Source organism: Zootoca vivipara, chromosome 11, assembly GCF_963506605.1.
Source record: "Zootoca vivipara chromosome 11, rZooViv1.1, whole genome shotgun sequence".
NCBI classification, from domain to species: Eukaryota; Metazoa; Chordata; class Lepidosauria; order Squamata; family Lacertidae; genus Zootoca; species Zootoca vivipara.
Window position 1 is genome coordinate 1,187,225 of NC_083286.1, and position 19,962 is coordinate 1,207,186.

The window sequence follows — 19,962 nt, forward strand, 5'->3', positions numbered from 1 at the left end:
GCACAGGAAAACTCCACCCTTAGATCTTAATAGTTTTGAGGCTTAAAAGTGGCAAAACCTATATAGCTGGACTCCCTTATCATTTGTTTGTTTATTTATTTATTTACTTACTTACTTTGTATACTCCCTTTACCTGCAGGTCTCAGGGCGGTTCACAAGATAAAATTGCTATATAAAAACACTAAATACCTAATAAAAAACAAGAGCAACCCAATAATGCCCTCTTCTGCAACACATTGCTCATTAAAAGGGCATTGGATGTCAATCACGAAAGGCCTGGTTAAAGAGGAACGTTTCTGCCTGGCACCTAAAGGTGTATAATGAAGGCGCCTGGCAAACGTCTCTGGGGAGAGCCTTCCACAAACAAGGAGCCACTAGAGAGAAAGCCCGTTCTCATGTTGCCACATGAAGAAGGGCCTCCTCAGAGGATGATCTCAGGGTCCAGGTAGGTTCATATGGAGACAGGCGGTCCTTGAAGTGTTGTGGTCCTGAGCTGTTTAAGGCTTTATACCTCAAAACCAGCACTTTGAATTGGTCCCAGAAACTAATTGGCAGCCAGTGCAGTCGGACCAGGATTGGTGTAATATGCTGAAATCGTCTTGTCCCAGTGAGCTGCTGAGTTCTGCACTAACTGACGTTTCTGAACCATCTTCAGAGGCAGCCCTACATATAATATTGCAGGAATTTAACCTTGAGGTTACCAGAGCATGGAGGACAGTAGTTAGGCTATCCCTGTTCAGATAGGGGCATAGCTGGGCCACCAGCCAAAGCTGAAGGAAGGCACTCTGAGCCATTGATGCCACCTGAGCCGCAAAGGATCTAGGAGAACCCCCAAGCTGAGAACCTGCTCCTTCAGAGGAAGTGGAACCCCATCAAGAGCAGGCAACCTCCCAGCCATCCGCTCTAGGGAACCGCCCACTAACAGTGCCTTCATCTTATCTGGATTGAGCTTCACTTTGTTGGCTCTCATCCAGTCGATTATCAAGACAAGACAATGGCCCGGCACTTCCACTGTCTCACCTGCAGATGTAAAGGAGAAGTAGAGCTGTGTGTCATCAGCCTATTGCTGACAAACGTATTCCAAACCTCTTAGCAGTTTCATGTAGATGTTAAACAGGACAGGGGAGAGAATCGAGCCCCACATCGAAGCTTCCACGGGGCTGAAAAATACTCCCCTCTGGGAATGACCATCCAAGTAGGACTGCAACCACCACAAAGCGGTGTCACCCACCCCTAATTCAGATACCATGGCTGAGGGTATCGAAAGTCACTGAAGGTTGGCAGAGAAGTAACAGGGACACATTTCCCCAGTCTCTCTCCCGACAGGGTGACCAAAACCCAAGTTTCTGTGCCAAAACTAGGCCTAAACCCTAATGGAAATTGATCTAGAAAATCAGTTTGCTCCAAGAGTGCCTGGATCTGGTCTGCAACCACCCACTCTAGAACCTTTAGCAGCTGGCCAGTAGTTTGCGAGATTTTCTGAGTCCAGGGAGTGTCTCTTGAGAAGTGGCTTTAGCACTGCCTCCTCCAAGTAGGCAGGGACCACCATCTCTCATAAAGAGGCATTAACCATCTCCCTGCCCCCTCCCTGCTGGTTTTTATCAGTCAAGAGGGGCAAGGGTCCAGAGTGCAAACGGTCTCCCTGACTGATCCATGGACCTGGAATTCAGCCACAGCAGCCACAATCCCGAGGGCTGGCCAATAGGCAGCAGCAATTCCCCAGGTTGGAGGAGGGGATGGCAAAGGGCACAGTCACCAATTGCCTGTGTTGTGTGCCCCTTACTCGGCCTGCCCCCCACGCCATACCTCCCCCTACCTTGAACCACTGTGATTGGGGCCCCCAGCTCTGCCTCACTCCTCTCCACTCAGGCACATCCAACAAAGAGACCTGACTTTGACCACAAACTAGTTGTCAGTTAAAAACAGTTAAAATAATTAAGACAATTGAAAGCAGTTGAAAACATTCTAAACAGATGGGGAATAACAGCCACCCAAGCCAGCAGTTCCCCAACCAAGGTCCATCTGGCTACCTCAACTTCCAAGGCTGCCGTCAGTCTGCCAGGGCCCTGCCCAAGACCCAGTGGAAGAGGCCTTCCTGCCAAGCAGGAGCCTAATTCTGCAACACTCGCAGCAGGTTGTCTTCTGTGCTGGGCAGCCACAGTCCTTTAAATAGCAATATCCAGACATCAAACAGAGAGCTACTGCTTCTCTGAACATACAACCTGCTCAATTTTAGAACAATGTTCTTGGGAGGCTCAGACTTTCCCCCTTTGGAAGCTGTACGCCGGCTCCCTCGGCCAATAGAGCGAGATGAGCGCCACAACCCCAGAGTCGGTCACGACTGGACCTAATGGTCAGGGGTCTCTTTACCTTTACCTTTATATACTGCCCTTCCTCCTCAGGAGCTCAGGAAAGCATACATGGGGATTATCCACTTTTATCTTGCAGTGTAATTTTCAGTACAATGTGCATCTTTTCCCCATGAAATGCTCTAACTACTAAAATCCTTCAAAAAATACTTTTCCATAGAAAAAGCTTATGCCTTTAATAAAAAACAATGTCAGCAGTTGTCAGCTTTTGAAACATCATTCACATGTTTTCTACAAATCAAGGACACAGGCAGGAACAGTGTGTGCTATTGTGGGGAAAACTAGAAAATTCAAGCATTTCCAACAAAGATTTGTGATTTAGCAGCAGCTTTCCAAAAACAAAAGCTCTTGGCTCATAGTTCCTACTTCCTATTGTGTGGAACTAAACACGCATGCACTGCATATTGACAATAGTTGTGGTGTGACTTTGCAGTGTTCCTGTGGAAAACAAGGAAGAGGGCGATATGCTACATTAGTTGCTCAGCAAGAGTTTTTTTTTTTAAAAAGGTCATCCTGTTTCATCTGGGTCAGCTGAGAATGAGTTCCACATACTCATTTTTCTCAACTTAACTAAACACAGAATATTTTTAACCTATCAATGCCATGAACAGCAATAAGGTGGTGACTATGGCTAATAAATCCCATCATTTCCAACATATTTTACTTTCAATCAAAGTAAAGAAAGCTCATGAACTATACTGGGCTTATTCCAAGACAATAAAATGTTGGCAGGCCCCTTTTGTTCTGCAGAACAGAGATAACATCCTGTACAGAGACTTTTTAAAAGACTGACTAAAGTATGTCTGCAGGAGCTGTTTATTTTCTTGACACATGCCACATAAATATTAAGAGTTGTGTCACATTTTAACCATTAATAAAAATATTGTTTATGTTATATTGTATTATATTGTAGGGACGCAGGTGGCGCTGTGGGTTAAACCACAGAGCTTAGGGCAGGCATCCCCAAACTTCAGCCCTCCAGATGTTTTGGACTACAATTCCCATCATCCCTGACCACTGGTCCTGTTAGCTAGGGATCATGGGAGTTGTAGGCCATAACAACTGGAGGGCCGCAGTTTGGGGATGCCTAGCCTAGGGCTTGCTGATCAGGTTGACGGTTTGAATCCCCACAATGGGGTGAGCTCCCGTTGCTCAGTCCCAGCTCCTGCCAACCTAGCAGTTCGAAAGCACGTCAAAGTGCAAGTAGATAAATAGGTATCGCTCTGGCGGGAAGGTAAACGGGGTTCACCAGAAGTGGCTTAGTCATGCTGGCCACATGACCTGGAAGCTGTACTCCAGCTCCCTCGGCCAATAGAGCAAGATGAGCGCTGCAACCCCAGAGTCGGTCACGACTGGACCTAATGGTCAGGGGTCCCTTTACCTTTAAATCTATTGTGGTATAAGCTTCCTTGAGGCAGTGTCCCCTTGGTCAGATGCAAGATAAAGCTACTTCCTATATCTTGAGCAAAGAGGGGGAACAGAGAAAAGAATGCTAACAATGTGAGGTCAAAAGGCCAGGCAATGCAAGAGACAGCACTTGGGGACCTCTGGGGAGGTGTCCCACAATGAATAATGCAACCAGTGAGCTTGCCAAACCGAGTCTCTCAGCCTGCTGCTTCAAGCCCCCAGGCCAGGGGTTCTTTTCAATAGCTTGAATATAACATAGCAAGAACCAAAGGCCCATTTAATCCAGCATCGTGTTCCCACATCAGGTGGCCAACTAGATGCCTATGTAAAGCCCACAGCCAGGACATGAATGCAACAGCTCTCTCCAGGCAAGTCTGAAGATGGTATATACAATACAACTCTACCACCATCATGGCGAAGTAGCAAGGTGACTCAGGCCTAGTCATTTTCATGTCAAAGACTGACTATGCCATAGAGCTGTGGCTCATAAGAAAAGGCTCCTGTTTTAAACAACAGGTACCGGTAGGGTTGTGTGCTCTCCTCTATCACTCTTTGATTATGCATGTTGAAAACCAACGACAATCAGCACAAGAGTGTACAAAAACAAGAAGGCTGAAGTTTCCCTTCCTTGTCTTGGAAACCATTTTGCAAGGGAGAGTTTGTGCATTAACTAGAAGCATGAACATATAGTGCAAAAGGAGAAGAGGAGAGAGAGAGATGTTTACTCCAATTGTGTGAGTGAGTGTGAAAAAACATCTCCTTATTTTGCCAATGGATAGATTCCTATCCACAACTGTTCTAACACTAATGCTGCACCTACACCTGAAATCAATAAAGTTGTGGCCATTTCCCACTTCATTCCATCCCTTTAGTTGCCAGGCTCTCTGGGTTGGGGGACTCTGCGGCTGGGTATGCAATTTAGCTTATGGTAGCATCATCAGTGAATGCTTTCAAGATCAAAGGGGTTTGTATGGGTGTTCTGAGGCGACACCTTCACTCCTATCATCATGCCTAGATCTACTGCCACCAATATGCTTCTCAAGGGCACAATCTTAAAATCAGTTAGGCTGGCATTTGCAAGAGTCAGGGTCTTCTCAGCGATAACCTCAAAATTACGAAGCTCCCTTCCAACAGACCTTTCCCTTCAATTCTGGCATTGAGGCAAGCATGATGACCTCCCTATTTACAGCTGCCCTTGAAGTTTCTGTCTGCAAAGCAGCTTCTCACATTATTCTGTACACTTCTGTTCTTCTGTGACTATTTCAAAAGCAGCTGTAGATATTATAAAGAAAGATGCTATCCATAAGAAAACAGCATCCTTCATACAAAACAGCACAATTCACATAACCAGGAGTTTTAAAATTGCAATTCATGTTGCTTCGTTACTAGTTTTAACTCCTGTGAAAACTTATATTCCATAACCCATGTCTATGATTATCTCTACTAATTACAGTAGCTTTAATACTGGACATTAGCCAGAGTTATGATAACTTAATTACCAAATTACTTCTCAGGATGCAAGGCCACAGCAGAAATAAGTTTCTACTCTGTGAATATTAACTAAAAACGGGACTGTCCACACACTCAGCACTTTCTAGTCTTTCATTTTTCTGAGGAAAGGTTCGTTGAAATTGAATCCTTTTCAGACTTCAAAGACCATGATAGCAATAAAGAAAAAGAAGGGCTCAAGAAAAATTTAGTCTGCTTGACTTTAAGCAACTCTGAGAAAATTCAAGGACACCACAGACTCTATACAGGAATTTTTTTAGCTGCTTTGAATTAACACAAAAATCAACATTAAGAAGAAATCTACAAAGAAGCACCAGCTCCTGTATCTAAGAGCAGCTCCAACCTCCAAATATTATCCCACAGTTCTGACAGGATATTCATTTGCAGTTGCTATGTATGGAGAGTTCTTGGCTGAAACAGTACAGTCATTAATATGTTTGGCAGAAAAGAAAGAAACCTAAAGAAACCCAGCCAGATGGGTGGGGTATAAATAGTACATCATGATGATGATGATGATGAAAAGAAAATCCTTTACATGTCAGAAATATGGACTGTTGTGACCATGGCATCATTACAAGCTGTGATAATGAGACTGTAGACAAGCTGCCAAAAGTACAGTTGTCTTACCCTGTTAAACATCGTAGTAAATGTTACATGACACATCAGGTCACCCAATATCCAGCATCAAAGGCAGCAGAAAGGAAAAGAGCTGGACTTGTCTCGAGAAACACATCCAACTTAAACATAAGTAGCATGCTAGCTAAATGTCCAGAATACATACACCAATGGAAGCTTAGCAAGTGAGGAAGTTGTAAGCATTCCAGTGCATAATATTCAAAGACAATTTAGCTCTTTCAGTATGTGTGGGAGGCAATGTTTAAAAAAGTAACACTCCTCAAATTAGATGAAGGGGAGGGCCCAGTGGCAGAGGAAGCCACTTGGGCACCCGGAGTGGCAAACCCGGGGGTGGGGGGTGGGGCATCCCTAGCAGACACACATATGTGGCATCGCTACGTACGAGGCATGCATCGTACGTAGCAATGCTGCACATGCGTGCTACGTAGCAATTTGACGGCGGCATCGCTCCAGCACCGTACGGATGGTGCCGGGATCCTCTGCTCACGGCTTGGGAACAGAGGATCCCAGCACCATGACCAAGCAAGCCAGCCACCACCGCGCCGAGCGAGGCTTTTTACCGGGCGGTGGGGCTCGGCTTGGGAGTCATGGGAGGATGTGCCGAGTGTCACCCCCCTCCAGGGTGGCAGCCAGGGCAGCCTGCCCCAACACACACCCTTGCTATGCCAGTGGGAGGGTCTTTTTCTTGTCATCTTGGTTTTATTGTTTTATTGTGTTTTTTGTATTTTTCTTTTGTTCCGTTCTTTGAAGTTTTTTACAGAGGTTTTATTTTGTTTTTAAGGGGAGGGGTCAGGGCTGCCTGGGAGTGGGTCCCATCCAACAGAATGGCTGGGGCAGGTTCCACAGGGAAGGATGCACTGGGACAACCGATCTCAGTGATCACGGGTAGGAGGAGGAGTTACGCTAAGACCAGACCATGTCATTACCGAGGAGGCAGACTTAGTCGTTGTCTGAGGACTATCCCTGCCTCCAGGTCTGGACCTGACCGGACGGATATTGGAATAGGCAAGGGATACCCACATGACCTGAAGGTGCTGCTGTGCAATGCCAGGTCGATGATGAATAAGACCACTGCCATTCACGACCTGATTGTGGATGGAGGATTTGACCTGGCATGTGTGACAGAGACCTGGTTGGATGAAGCCGATGGGCCCGTTCTTGGCGCTGCTTGCCCACCAGGTTTCTCTTATGCACAGCAACCCAGGCCATCTGGGCGGGGAGGGGGGGTTGCAGTGATTTTTAGGAAGTCATTAGTTTGCACCAGGTGTCCTATTGGTAAGACTAAGTTCTCTGAATGCATGTTCTGGAAGTTGGGCAATAGGGGCAGTACAGGATTCCTTTTGGTGTACCGACCTCCCCGCTGCACCAAGGATTCCCTGTCCGAGCTGCTTCAGGTCGTGTCGGATGTGCTCCTGGAGACACCTAGCTTGGTCGTCTTAGGGGATTTTAACATCCATGCCGACACGACCTTACAAGGAGCCGCTCGGGACTTCGTGGAAAGCATGGCCACCATGGGGCTGTCCCTGAATAAGTCTGGCCCAACTCATAGCCGCGGACATGCCTCTGTGGATGTTGGTGATCTGACATTAAGTAAAAGCGAAACAAAAGAAGTGCCATGGTCAGATCACTTTCTGGTGCAACTGGACTTCTCCGCAACCCTTCCCCTCTGCAGGGAGGTGGGACCGATTCGGATGGTCCGCCCCCGCTACTTAATGGATCCAATTGGCTTCCAGAGAGTGGTAGGGGATGTTTTATCCCATGTCGATGGCCTTTCAGCTGATTCCCTGGTGGCCTGCTGGAATGCGGAGTTAACCAGAGCTATTGACTGTCTGGCTCTGAAGCGCCCTCTCCCATTGCATGGAGCCCAGACAGCCCCGTGGTTTTCCCCGGCGCTGAGGGCGATGAAACAGTCGTTGAGACGGCTAGAGCGCCGGTGGCGGAAAACTCATTTTGAATCAGACCGGACACGGGCTAGAGCTCAACTTCGAGCCTACCAAGTGGCAATGGCGACGGTGAAGAGGACCTTCTTCACCATCTCCATCGCATCTGCAGAAAACAGCAGCAGGAGACTCTTCCAGGTGGTTCGCAATTTAGCGGAACCACCTGCTCCATCCGGGCCCAGTACGGGCCACATGATCTCCTGCAATGATTTTGCAAAGTTTTTTGCAGATAAAGTCACTCAGATCCGGGAAGAGGTAGACTCCACCGTGGGAGCAGGGCCGGGGCGGGGGAGTGCTAGAGTCCTGTCTAGTCAAGTTTTGTGGGATCAATTTCAATCTGTTACCTCCGAGGATGTGGACAGGCTGCTTGGACGAGTGAAACCAACCACCTGTCTCCTTGATCCTTGCCCATCCTGGCTTATAAAAGCTAGCTGGGAAGGGCTTGGCGATGGGCTTCGCGGGTTGGTAAATGCTTCTCTCCATGAGGGAGCCTTCCCAGACCCGCTGAAAGAGGCGGTTATTAAACCGCTTCTTAAAAAACCATCTTTAGATCCGGCCAATATGGCCAACTATCGCCCAGTCTCAAATCTTCCATTCTTGGGCAAGGTGATTGAGCGAGTGGTTGCTGAACAACTCCAGGTACGCCTGGAAGAAGCGGACCATTTGGATCCCTTCCAGTCAGGATTCAGGCCTCATCATGGGACTGAAACTGCTTTGGTCGCACTGGTCGATGATCTCCGGCGGGCTAGGGACAAAGGTGAGAGCCGTTTCCTTGTTCTGCTGGATCTCTCAGCGGCTTTTGACACCATCGACCATAACATCCTTCTGGACCGTCTAGAGGGCTTGGGAGCTGGGGGCACTGTCATGCAGTGGTTCCGCTCCTTCCTCCTGGGCCATGTTCAGAAAGTGGTGGTGGGGGATGAGTGTTCAGACCCCTGGGCTCTCACTTGTGGGGTGCCTCAGGGTTCTGTCCTCTCCCCCATGCTTTTTAACATCTATATGCAGCCGCTGGGAGAGATCATCAGGGGGTTTGGGCTGGGTGTCCATCAGTATGCTGATGATACCCAGCTCTACCTCTCTTTTAAATCAGAACCAGTGAAGGCGGTGAAGGTCCTGTGTGAGTGCTTGGAGGCGGTTGGAGGATGGATGGCGGCTAACAGATTGAGATTGAATCCTGACAAGACAGAAGTACTGTTTGTGGGGGACAGGAAGCGGGCGGGTGTGGAGGACTCCCTGGTCCTGAATGGGGTAACTGTGCCCCTGAAAGACCAGGTGCGCAGCCTAGGAGTCATTTTAGACTCACAGCTGTCCATGGAGGCACAGGTCAACTCTGTGTCCAAGGCAGCTGTTTATCAGCTCCATCTGGTACGCAGGCTGAGTCCCTACCTGCCCACTGACTGTCTCTCCAGAGTGGTGCATGCTCTAGTTATCTCTCGCTTGGACTACTGAAATGCGCTCTACGTGGGGCTACCTTTGAAGGTGACCCGGAAACTACAACTAATCCAGAATGCGGCAGCTAGACTGGTGACTGGGAGCGGCCGCCGAGACCACATAACACCAGTCCTGAAAGACCTACATTGGCTCCCAGTACGTTTCCGAGCACAATTCAAAGTGTTGGTGTTGACCTTTAAAGCCCTAAACAGCCTCGGTCCGGTATACCTGAAGGAGTGTCTCCACCCCCATCGTTCTGTCCGGACACTGAGGTCCAGCTCCAAGGGCCTTCTGGCGGTTCCCTCGCTACGAGAAGCCAAGTTACAGGGAACCAGGCAGAGGGCCTTCTCGGTAGTGGCACCCCCCCTTTGGAATGCCCTCCCACTAGAGGTCAAAGAGAACAACAATTACCAGACCTTTAGAAGGCATCTCAAGGCAGCCCTGTTTAGGGAAGCTTTTAATGTTTGATGGATTTCTGTATTTTAGAATTTCTGTTTTGTTTGGAAGCCGCCCAGAGTGGCTGGGGGAACCCGGCCAGATGGGCGGGGTATAAATAATAAATTATGTGCTTAACCGATTGCTTTGAAAATTTGACACAACGTTGTCACACTGTACACAAGAGTTTTTATATACCTAGATTATATAGATGTCTTACCTGTGATAGGTAAGAACATGCTTTTTTAGAAAAACATCGCCATCTGCTGGATGTCAAAGCAGCACAGCTGAGGATGCCTCAGCTGCTGTCATTGGCTGCAGACTATCTGTGACATCACAATAACATGACATTGCCCAGCCAGGGGAACAGGCCAGGCCCTTCCCAAGATGCACATGGGGTGTGCAGGTGGAAGAAAGAGAGGGGTTGGGGTGACGGGTGCCATCATGCGGGAGGAAGATGATGTCATGCAGTGGGGGGACCAGAGAGAGAGGTGTCATGACGTCTGGGGTGAGGAACGGGGGCGCTGTGCCTTTGGGGTGGATGAATGGGTCGGGTCAGGTAGACTTCCGGTTGATCACCATATCCAGTCGGACAGGAGAATTCTTGCTCCGAGATTCTCCAGCGCTTTGAAGTGGGGAGCTGCAAACGTGCTACGGCTTTCTGAGGATATGGTGACCCTGCGGGCACCCCGAGGCATCTCCTCTGCGCCCCAGCAGGCTCTAGTAAGAGCCCCGAGAGTGAGCAGAGTGGAAGACGTGGGCGCTGTGGGTCTACTCGCTACCTCCATTGTGCGAAGCTTCTGGATCCAGTGGACTTTGAGAGGTCGATTCTACCCAAAATAACAAGATTTATGGACAATTTGGACTCAGTGAGTAAAAGGGATTAAATTTATAACTTTTTGGGACTCTAATTCGGGACATGGAAGGGATTTCAAAGGAGGGAGTCAGTCCCTTTCCGCTGAGGCAAAAGTGAAAGCAAAGGAATTGTTTACTGCAGCCGCGAAAGAGACATTCTTACCCTTTAAACTTTGAACTAAGGAGCTCCCCTGAGACAGGGCAAGGGGGAGAGGAGAAATTTAAGTTAAATAGCCCTGAAGGAGCTAAGAAAAAAGACTTTAAAAACAGCCGCTTTTCCCTCTGGAAATGGAGACCCGGTGGCTCGGCTAGATCTATTGTGATGTCATAATAGAGGATACTGTTGAACTTTCAGTTTCCAACTTGGACCCTTTGATCTTTATTGCAGTGGATTATAAATTTGCTATTTGGCAACATATTAACCTTTTCTTCAGTTTGAGAGCATAAATTACATTCTGAGACATAGTAAGGATTTACATTGACTGCTATGATTATTACTCTGAGTTTGGGGTTTTAAATTGAATAAAAGTAAAAAAAAATCTTAGGTTAAAAATTTGACACCAGAGGAGAAAAATAGGTTACAGAGAGCCATGGGTTTGTCGTTTGTCAAGAAGGTGAAGTATCTGCTAAAAATCTGAATTTATTTAAAGATAATTATGATAAATTATGGAATGAAATCAAGAGAGATCTGGAGATATGGACAAATTTGAAGTTATCTTTGTTGGGCCAAATTGCAGTTATAAAGATGAATGTATTGCCAAAGATGTTATTTCTATCTCAAGTTCTTCCTATTATGTCTAAGATTAATTGTTTTAAGGAATGGCAAAAGGTGTTAGCAAAATTTATCTGGCGGGGGGGGGACCTAGAATTAAGTATAAATTACTAACGGATGCTAAAGAAAGAGGGGGATTATCTCTGCCAGACTTGTATATTTTGAAGCAGCAGCCTTTTGTTGGTTGAACGAATGGTTTTTGTTGGAAAATGCTGATGTTTTAGATTTGGAAGGTTTTGGTAATGTTTTTGGTTGGCATGCATATTTATGGTATGACAAGATAAAGGTCGATAAAGGTTCCAAAAATCATATAATCAGAAAAGTGTTATATAATGTATGGATTAGATCTAAGGATCTGTTAGAAAGAAAAACACCCAAGTGGATTTTGCCATTAGAGGCTAAGACCCATAAAAGGCTAACTATGGAAACCAAGTGGCTGAAATCTATATATATAAATAGATGTAAAGGGCCCATGTTTGCGATTTTCCACTTTTCTCAGAAACCGCATTCGATTGCATTCAATTTTTGACACAATGTCCCAAACGAATATGAGAGTGACAATTTGCGTAGACAGATGTCACACCTGGCCCACGAAAATACCCCAAACCCATGTGTTCCAGAACACACAACTCAGCCTAAAGTGCATGTTGGGGGGGGGGAGAAACTGAGAAGCTGCGTCTCAGGGCCTAATCATGACATCACCCCTAGACATGCTATACCCACCAAAACCACCATAACGGCCAATACCCCTCATAGGAGAAACCCCAAACCCCACCGCCACTGCACCCACCCCACGAGCCAACCAACCCCCCTTTCCGGACAAACTGGACCCCACCACCAATAAAACAACGCCCGCCACTACCGCCGCCAACACAGGCCACACCCCGCCCACGACACAACACCCCTCAACCAGCCGCCGTCGCCAACCCTGCCACAAACCTCACCTCGCCACTGCTCTGAAAACCATGCAAGTCTCTCCACCCCCATGACCAGAGGGGGCTGGGGGAACTCACAGGGATGAGCCAAGGGGTGGGGGGAGGAGGGGGAGTGCAGGGAATGGGGTGGGACCGCTTACAGGGATGTACCGGGAATGGGGTCAGGAGGGACCACGATACCTCATACGTCGGGACAGGATGGGGACACTCGACTGGGAGATGGGGGGAGGAGGGGACATAATATCTCAAACAAAATAGAGGGGGGAACGGAAGACACTCTCAAGGGGGACTCTGAGTCTCCATTTAACACACTGAGCCACAGCAATGCGTGGCAGGGTCAGCCTAGTATAAAGATGTATTGGTACAAAAAGGAGACCAATTTAAAGTCTTATGAACAGTTGAAAGGCAATGTAAATGATTGGCTCCAATATCATCAGATAAATGAAATTTTTTAAATGGATAAAAAGATAGGTTTTCAATTACAAAAATCCAAATTGGAAACGGAATTGTTAGAGACCAAATCAAAAAATCTATCCAAAATGTATAATCTATTGTTGGACTGGCACACGAAAGATGAACAAACAAAATCAGTGATGATTGATTGGGCAAAGCATGTGGGGCATAATATCATGGAGGACTGGGAGAGGCTGTGGAAAAAGGCTATTAAGTTGACAGCATGCAATATTTTAAGAGAAAATTTGATGAAAATGATGTAGAGATGGTATATGACACCGGTTAAGTTAGCCAAGATTTATCATACACATGATAATAAATGCTGAAAGTGTAAAGAGCTGGAAGGGACTTTTTACCACATGTGGTAGACATGCCCCAAAGTAAAAGACTTATGGGGAAAGATTTACAATGAATTGAAAAAAGAGTTCACATTTATTAAGAAACCAGAAGCCTTTTTACTTGGGATAGTTAGGGAAGAAACTTCCAAAAAGGATGTTACTTTCTTTTTGTATGCCACGACAGCAGCGAAGAACTGGAAGACACAAGATTTACCAGCAATGGAAGATTGGCAAATGAAGATGATGGACTTTATGGAACTGGCTGAGCTGACCGGGAGACTGTGTGACCAGGGAGAAGAGTCGGTGGAAGAAAATTGGAATAAATTTAAAGTTTATTTAAAAAAGAATTGCAATATTTGAATTTTTTGAATCAGATTTGGAAGTTGTTATAGTCTGTAGAGAGAAGTATGTTTAGTATTTAAGGATTTTTTAGGTATAACGGTTATAATGACGTAAAAAAGATATGATATGATAAGAATTAGATTAAAATATATTTGAAATCATGAAATAGAAATGGTTTTAAGCTTGGTAATAATTTGCAGTTCAGCAACTTCTCTTTACAGTACCTTGTTACAAAAGAATTTCAGAAATAGACTGAAATTTGGAGAGACCTGGTCTGAATAAAGACATTAGATTGTATCTCATTATACATGATAAAGCTATCTTTAGCCATCTCACCCCTTGCTTTTCCTGTAAGACCAATTGCAGTCGTTAACAGTCGTCAACAGGTTTACTAGACCTATCAGTCAATCACCCATTCCCACCACCCTTCTGAGTAATACCCCTCCCCACCCTCTCACTATATATAAGGGTCTAGAGACTTCTGTTCCAGTGTATCTGAAGAAGTGTGCATGCACACGAAAGCTCATGACAAACTTAGTTGGTCTCTAAGGTGCTGCTGGGAGGATTTTTTTTTATTTTTTTTCTACAAATGTAAAGGAAAGAGGTGGATAATTAAGAAATTTTATTGTTGTTTTATATTGTATTGTTTAATGGTTTGTTTATTTTTTGTGTTGTTTGTTGTTGTTTATTTTGTGTTGTTATAAAATGAATAAAAAAAATTGGAAAAAAATTGATGAATGGGTCGGGTTGGGCTTGAGGAATTTGACAGAACTCGTGTGTTTTTTGGGGGGTAATAATTGCTTTCCCTTTCTGAGCCACAACAACGCGTGCCGGGGACAGCTAGGGTGAAATATAGAAATTGTTTATACACAAGATTTTCCTTAACCAAGTATTTTTCCCATCACTTCACTGAACACTTGAACAGAAAATACTTACAGTACTTCAAACCCCGACTGCAATGCTATTGCTAAATTTGGCATGCTGCAAACAGTGGGTGTTTGTGACTAGACAAGATTCACTGGAGGTGTTGGAATGTGCTGTAGTGCTAACAGGTTGCCCTCAGGTTGAACAAAAGTACTGGCAGCAACATTTCCATGTGAAGAATGAATTAGAGAATGATATTTTCAGAATTTGTAGCAAAGCTTCTTCGGATAAAATATACAAGGTGAGAGAATGTCTTATCTTTTCTCTCAAATATGAACAGAGCAAGATGGTTCCTCAAATGCTTGTTCAGTCACTGTTACTGGTGCTTTACTCTAGTGAGAAGCTAGATTCTTTGAGAACAGCCACCAGTGACATCTGGATATAGATAAGCAGGGCATGCACAGATCTCCCTTCTTTTTATAGCCTAATGAAAACCGTTGCTGTATTATCTTAATTAAAAATATAAATAAATAAATCTGTCTTAGCTACATAATATTTTCAGAAACCAACATTTACAAAATCAATGTGCAGTTTTCATTAAGTCAGAATACAGTTTTATAAACAGGGATGCAGGTGGCGCTGTGGCTTAAACCACAGAGCCTAGGGCTTGCTAATCAGAAGGTCGGCGATTCGAATCCCCACGACGAGGTGAGCTACCATTGCTCAGTCCCTGCTCCTGCCAACCTAGCAGTTCAAAAGCACATCAAAGTGCAAATGGATAAATAGGTACCGCTCCGGTGGGAAGGTAAACGGTGTTTCCGTGCGCTGCTCTGGTTTGCCAGAAGCAGCTTAGTCATGCTGGCCACATGGCCCACAAGCTGTACGCCGGCTCCCTCGGCCAGTAAAGTGAGATGAGCGCTGCAACAAAAGTTGGTCACGGCTGGACCTAATGGTCAGGGGTCCCCTTACCTTTACCTATTTATAAACAAGTTGGAAAAAACATAGTTGAATACAGCCATCACTGCTGAATTAGAATAATGGCACTTCAAATTCTTATCATTTATTTTTCTTTACAGCCAGGATGAAGAGAAACCACCTACTGAGTCAACTAGTTGTTTCATGTTCTACATCAATCTGCATTCATTCTCAGATGATGATCTCATTTCCAAGTAATAGAAGTCACAATCCACACTGGGAATTTCCCTGTGTCAATTTATTCTGCCAAATTAATCTGGAATTGGTTTTTTTCTTTATAGACACTATTTGCAATTTACCATAAAAAGTAAGGTCTAGGGTTTTGATCATAGGAGCATTTTGTTTGCCTAGGGTTGCATCCAATTGTGCCCTTCCATGAATGGAAGGAGTCTTCCTGCTCAGAGGAGAGGGTTTGATTTAGCAGAGGCCTCTGCTCACAGCAAGAGGTGATTTTCACCAGCTCCCCCTGCACCACCTTTCACACTGTTCTGGAGGGTTCGCTGATCCTCTCAACTATATTTTAGGAGGGGCAAGAGTACCAGAGGAAATTTGCAAAACTTGCCTTTCCTCCCCTTCTGTTAATATCAAAAAACCTTCTGTGGATGGAACGACAAGACCTAGGCTTTTGCTTTGAGTTTTCACTTTTTGTTAAAAAATGAGGCCCTCTGGATACCATGGGAGAACTGTTGATTAGAAAATTGTTCAGAAGCAGGAAATAGCTGAAATATTGCAACAAAGCTGATCTGCACATCATTCCCACTACATTGCTGAGGTTAGTGCACCTGTCTATAGATTCTCTCAAAGTGAACCATTCACAGTGGGATCAGGTGTTAAAGAAGGTTGTGTTATTGCCCCAACTCTATTCATTATTTTCATTGCCATGATCCTACACTTCATCGAAGGGAAACTCCCCACTGGAGTAGAAATCATATATCGAACAGATGGAAAGGTCCTCAATCTGAGCAGGCTGAAAGCAAAGAGTAAGGTTACAGTAACTTACAGTAAGGTTACAGTCATACAGTTTCAGTATACTGATAAGAACGTTGTGTGCGCACACTCAGAGGATGACCTCCAAACCACCCTAAATATCTTTGCAGAAGCTTACAAAAAGGTTGGCCTATCACGCAACATCCAAAACACCAAAGTGCTGCACCAACAAATACCAAATAACCCCTCTGCAGCGCCACAAATCCAACTCAACGGTGTAACATTGGAAAATGTTGATCATTTCTCCTAGGCCAACATTCCACAAGGGCCAACATTGATGCCGAAATCCAGCATCGCCTGAGCTCTGCGAGTGCAGCTTTCTCCCAATTGAAGTGGAGAGTATTTGAGGACTGGGACATTCGCAGGGGAACCAAAATGCTTGTTTACAAAGCTATTGTACTACCAACCTTACTATATGCTTGTGAAACATGGACCACTTATAAACGCCATCTCCAACTCCTCGAAAGATTCCATCAATGGTGTCTCCGAAAATTTTTACACATCACTTGGGAAGACAGGAGAACTAATATCAGTGTACTGGAAGAAGCAAAGATCACCAGTGTCGAAGCAATGATTCTTCAACATCAACTTCGTTGGACTGGTCATGTTGTGCGGATGCCTGATGATCATCTTCCAAAGCAACTACTCTATTCCAAACTTTAAAATGGAAAGTGTAATGCTGGTGGTCAACAAAAGAGGTTTAAAGACTGTATCAAGGCAAATCTTTAAAAATGTAGTATAAACACTGACAACTGGGAAACACTGGCCTGTGAGCGCTCCAGCTGGAGAACAGCCTTTACCAAAGGTGTCATGGGCTTTGAAGACACTCAAACTCAGGACGCAAGGGAGAAACATGCTAAGAGGAAGGAAGGCTTGGCAAATCCACACTGTGGAAACCAATGTCCCCACTGTGGAAGGACGTGTGGATCCAGAATTGGCCTCCACAGGCACTTACGAACTCATTGTTAAAACCGTGTTTATGGAAGACAATATTACTTGGCTACGAGTGATCGAAGAAGAAGAAGAAGAAGAAGAAGAAGAAGAATCAAAAACCATTTTTAGCATATAGAATTGTTCTGGGTAAAAGGAGCTGCAAAAAGGAAGGCTGGAACGATCTTTAGTTTGCATTCCAATCTTATTGGATTTTCAGATACTTAGCAGAGTTCACCTGACAGATTCTGGCCAACTGCTTTGATCAATATTAACTTGTCCTGCCCATAAAACTACAGGCAGAAAACAGTCACAGCAGACCACTTTATATATATATTCTTCATTTTACATATATTTGCCAAATAAAATAAAAAAATCCAAATCACAATACTTCTTAAAATGAACCAACAATTTCAGGTTTTTAATAATCAATCCTTGTTTGGGATCCTATTTGAATATTTTGCTGTCCTGCCAACCTAGCAGTTCGAAAGCACGCAAAAATGCAAGTAGATAAATAGGAACCGCTACAGTGGGAAGGTAAACGGTGTTTCCATGTGCTGCTCTGGTTTGCCAGAAGTGGCTTTGTCATGCTGGCCACATGACCTGGAAGCTATACGCCGGCTCCCTCGGCCAATAATGCAAGATGAGCGCGCAACCCCAGAGTCGGTCATGACTGGACCTAATGGTCAGGGGTCCCTTTACCTTTACCTTTTTACTGAAAGCTGTATTACTAATTAGCTGCTTTTGGTGTTACTGGCATTCTGGTGAACGATGCTAAAGTCTCTGAGGAATCAGTTACACTAGTGAATCTTATTGCCTTACCTGTCCAATGCTGTGCTAGTAGGCATACTCCTACCAAACCCATGCACGGGCATCTGGCGGAAATATGGAATGCAGGAGAGATTGGCAGCAATGATGGCCAATGAATCTGAAGGATTCACAAAAAAACCATTTCGACCTAGGATCATATAGCGGTCCTGGAAGAGAAATAAAGCATATTAAGGGTAGGGCAGAAAAAATATGTAGAGAGGTTCATCCACAGAGTGGCTGGAGAAACCCAGCCAGATGGGCAGAGTATAAATAATAAATTGTTGTTGTTGTTGTTGTTGTTGTTGTTGTTGTTGTTGTTGTTGTTGTTGTTTCCAAAACTCAGGGAAAATTCTAACTTGTTTGAATACATTTGGGGAACATTTTAAATCAGGGGAAACATGATTTATAATAAATTTTACATTTCATAACATTATACTGTCTCTTTCTCACCCTAAAACAATTTTTTTATGGAGGGACCATGGTCCATTTATTGGCTCACATGGAGTTTGATTAAGAGCACTACCATTCTACACTAGAAATCAGGAGGCCTCAGATCAGGAAAGAGATATCTTTCATTAGCAACATTTTGCAGACCCAAGCACAGTGGGCCAGAGGTCACTGAGGGGAGGGGTTTAGAAGTGTAGAAGCAAAAAAATGGCTGACACCAGCTTGGGATCAAAATGGCAACCACATTATTTATTACAGGTGTAAGTTGGTTTTGGCAGAGGCATTGGATATGTATCCTGAATCAGCCAACCCAACTGCTGGCTGATAGCTCTCTCTGTCAGGGTCGAATACTTAATTATAAATAGAAGTCCATCTGTATTTTTTTTTAAAAAAAGGTTTCTTAATGAGGCTTGGCATAGAAAAACAATTCTGGTATTGAGAAGAAAAAAAGAACATACCAATCACCCCCATAATCCAAACACCATGATGATAATCTCTTGGAAGTCTGAGCTTAAACACCAGGGACTGTGCAGTTCTGCAGTTTTTTCAGTCCAGCCTATGTCTGTTTATTGTCCAAATCTAATTATTTTATCAAACAGATATTTTTGGCTATGAGAGTGACTTCGGAGAGTGCCAGTTGTGTCGTGCTCTGGGACCCAGTGTCCTGCCGCTTGCACCTTGATGCAAGCTGACAACCTTGGACATTCTGCGGTGGGTCTACAAGACAGTCCTCCCCCACCCTGGGGAGTCTGCCAGGGCTAATTACCCCCATATCAACCCTGAATTACCAGCACGGCTGAGGTCCGATCGTGTGGGAGTCATCCATTTCTCACCGCCGGAAACAGGAAGCCCCGTCTGGGCTTTCCAACAGAACTCTACCCCTGGACTTCTTTACAGGGGTACCCTGGATTTTAATCCTGGATCTGGGGGTGGGGCACCAACCCACCTCCTAGCTTTTGAGTAAGGATCAAAACCAACGCCTTTTTCCACCAATGTTGTGACAGTTGCTATGAGGAAGAGAAATCCTCCAGACAGACCCAATTTGTCTGCAGGCAAATTCCTCCCTGGCCCCAAAGATGGCAACCGAGTAATTGTACAGCAAGGCCAGATATGTGTGCTGCCCTCTTACCTCCGGGCAGAGCCACAACATACAAGGTGGGCAGATGAGATGTCCAATTCCAGAGTGCCCTGCCTGCTTGCAATGCTTTTATGCCCCAGTGGCGTAAGTGACCGAAGACTGGCTCTGCCAGGTCTGTCGTCAAAGCACTGCCCCACCCACCAGGGCCAGGACTGGTCTGTTTCCATTTTGAAGGCAATTCCGTCAGCCCCTGTGGCTGGCTGAGGCCAACCGGGATGTCAACCAGCTGCACAGGCAAGTCTTTTTACCGCCACCGCCAGCCTCAGCTCTCCAGGAGCTGTGCTTGGCTGCAACTGCCACTGCCTGGAAAGAGTGAATGGTCTTTATCTGTGAGATTTTGAAATGAGACCCTTACTAAGACTTGCTACTCAAGAGTGGGGCTATCAACT

General features: G+C 45.3%; 1 protein-coding gene across 1 annotated transcript in view; it reads right to left on the reverse strand.

The window, feature by feature from the left end:
• The window catches only part of PGM5 (phosphoglucomutase 5), an 82,129-nt gene that overhangs the window by 41,118 nt on the left and 21,049 nt on the right, over positions 1 to 19,962 (reverse strand). The window contains exon 6 of the mRNA XM_035099518.2: positions 18,001 to 18,155. Within this exon, the coding sequence (XP_034955409.1) occupies positions 18,001 to 18,155 (155 nt within the window). The remainder of the gene's footprint in view (positions 1 to 18,000; positions 18,156 to 19,962) is intronic.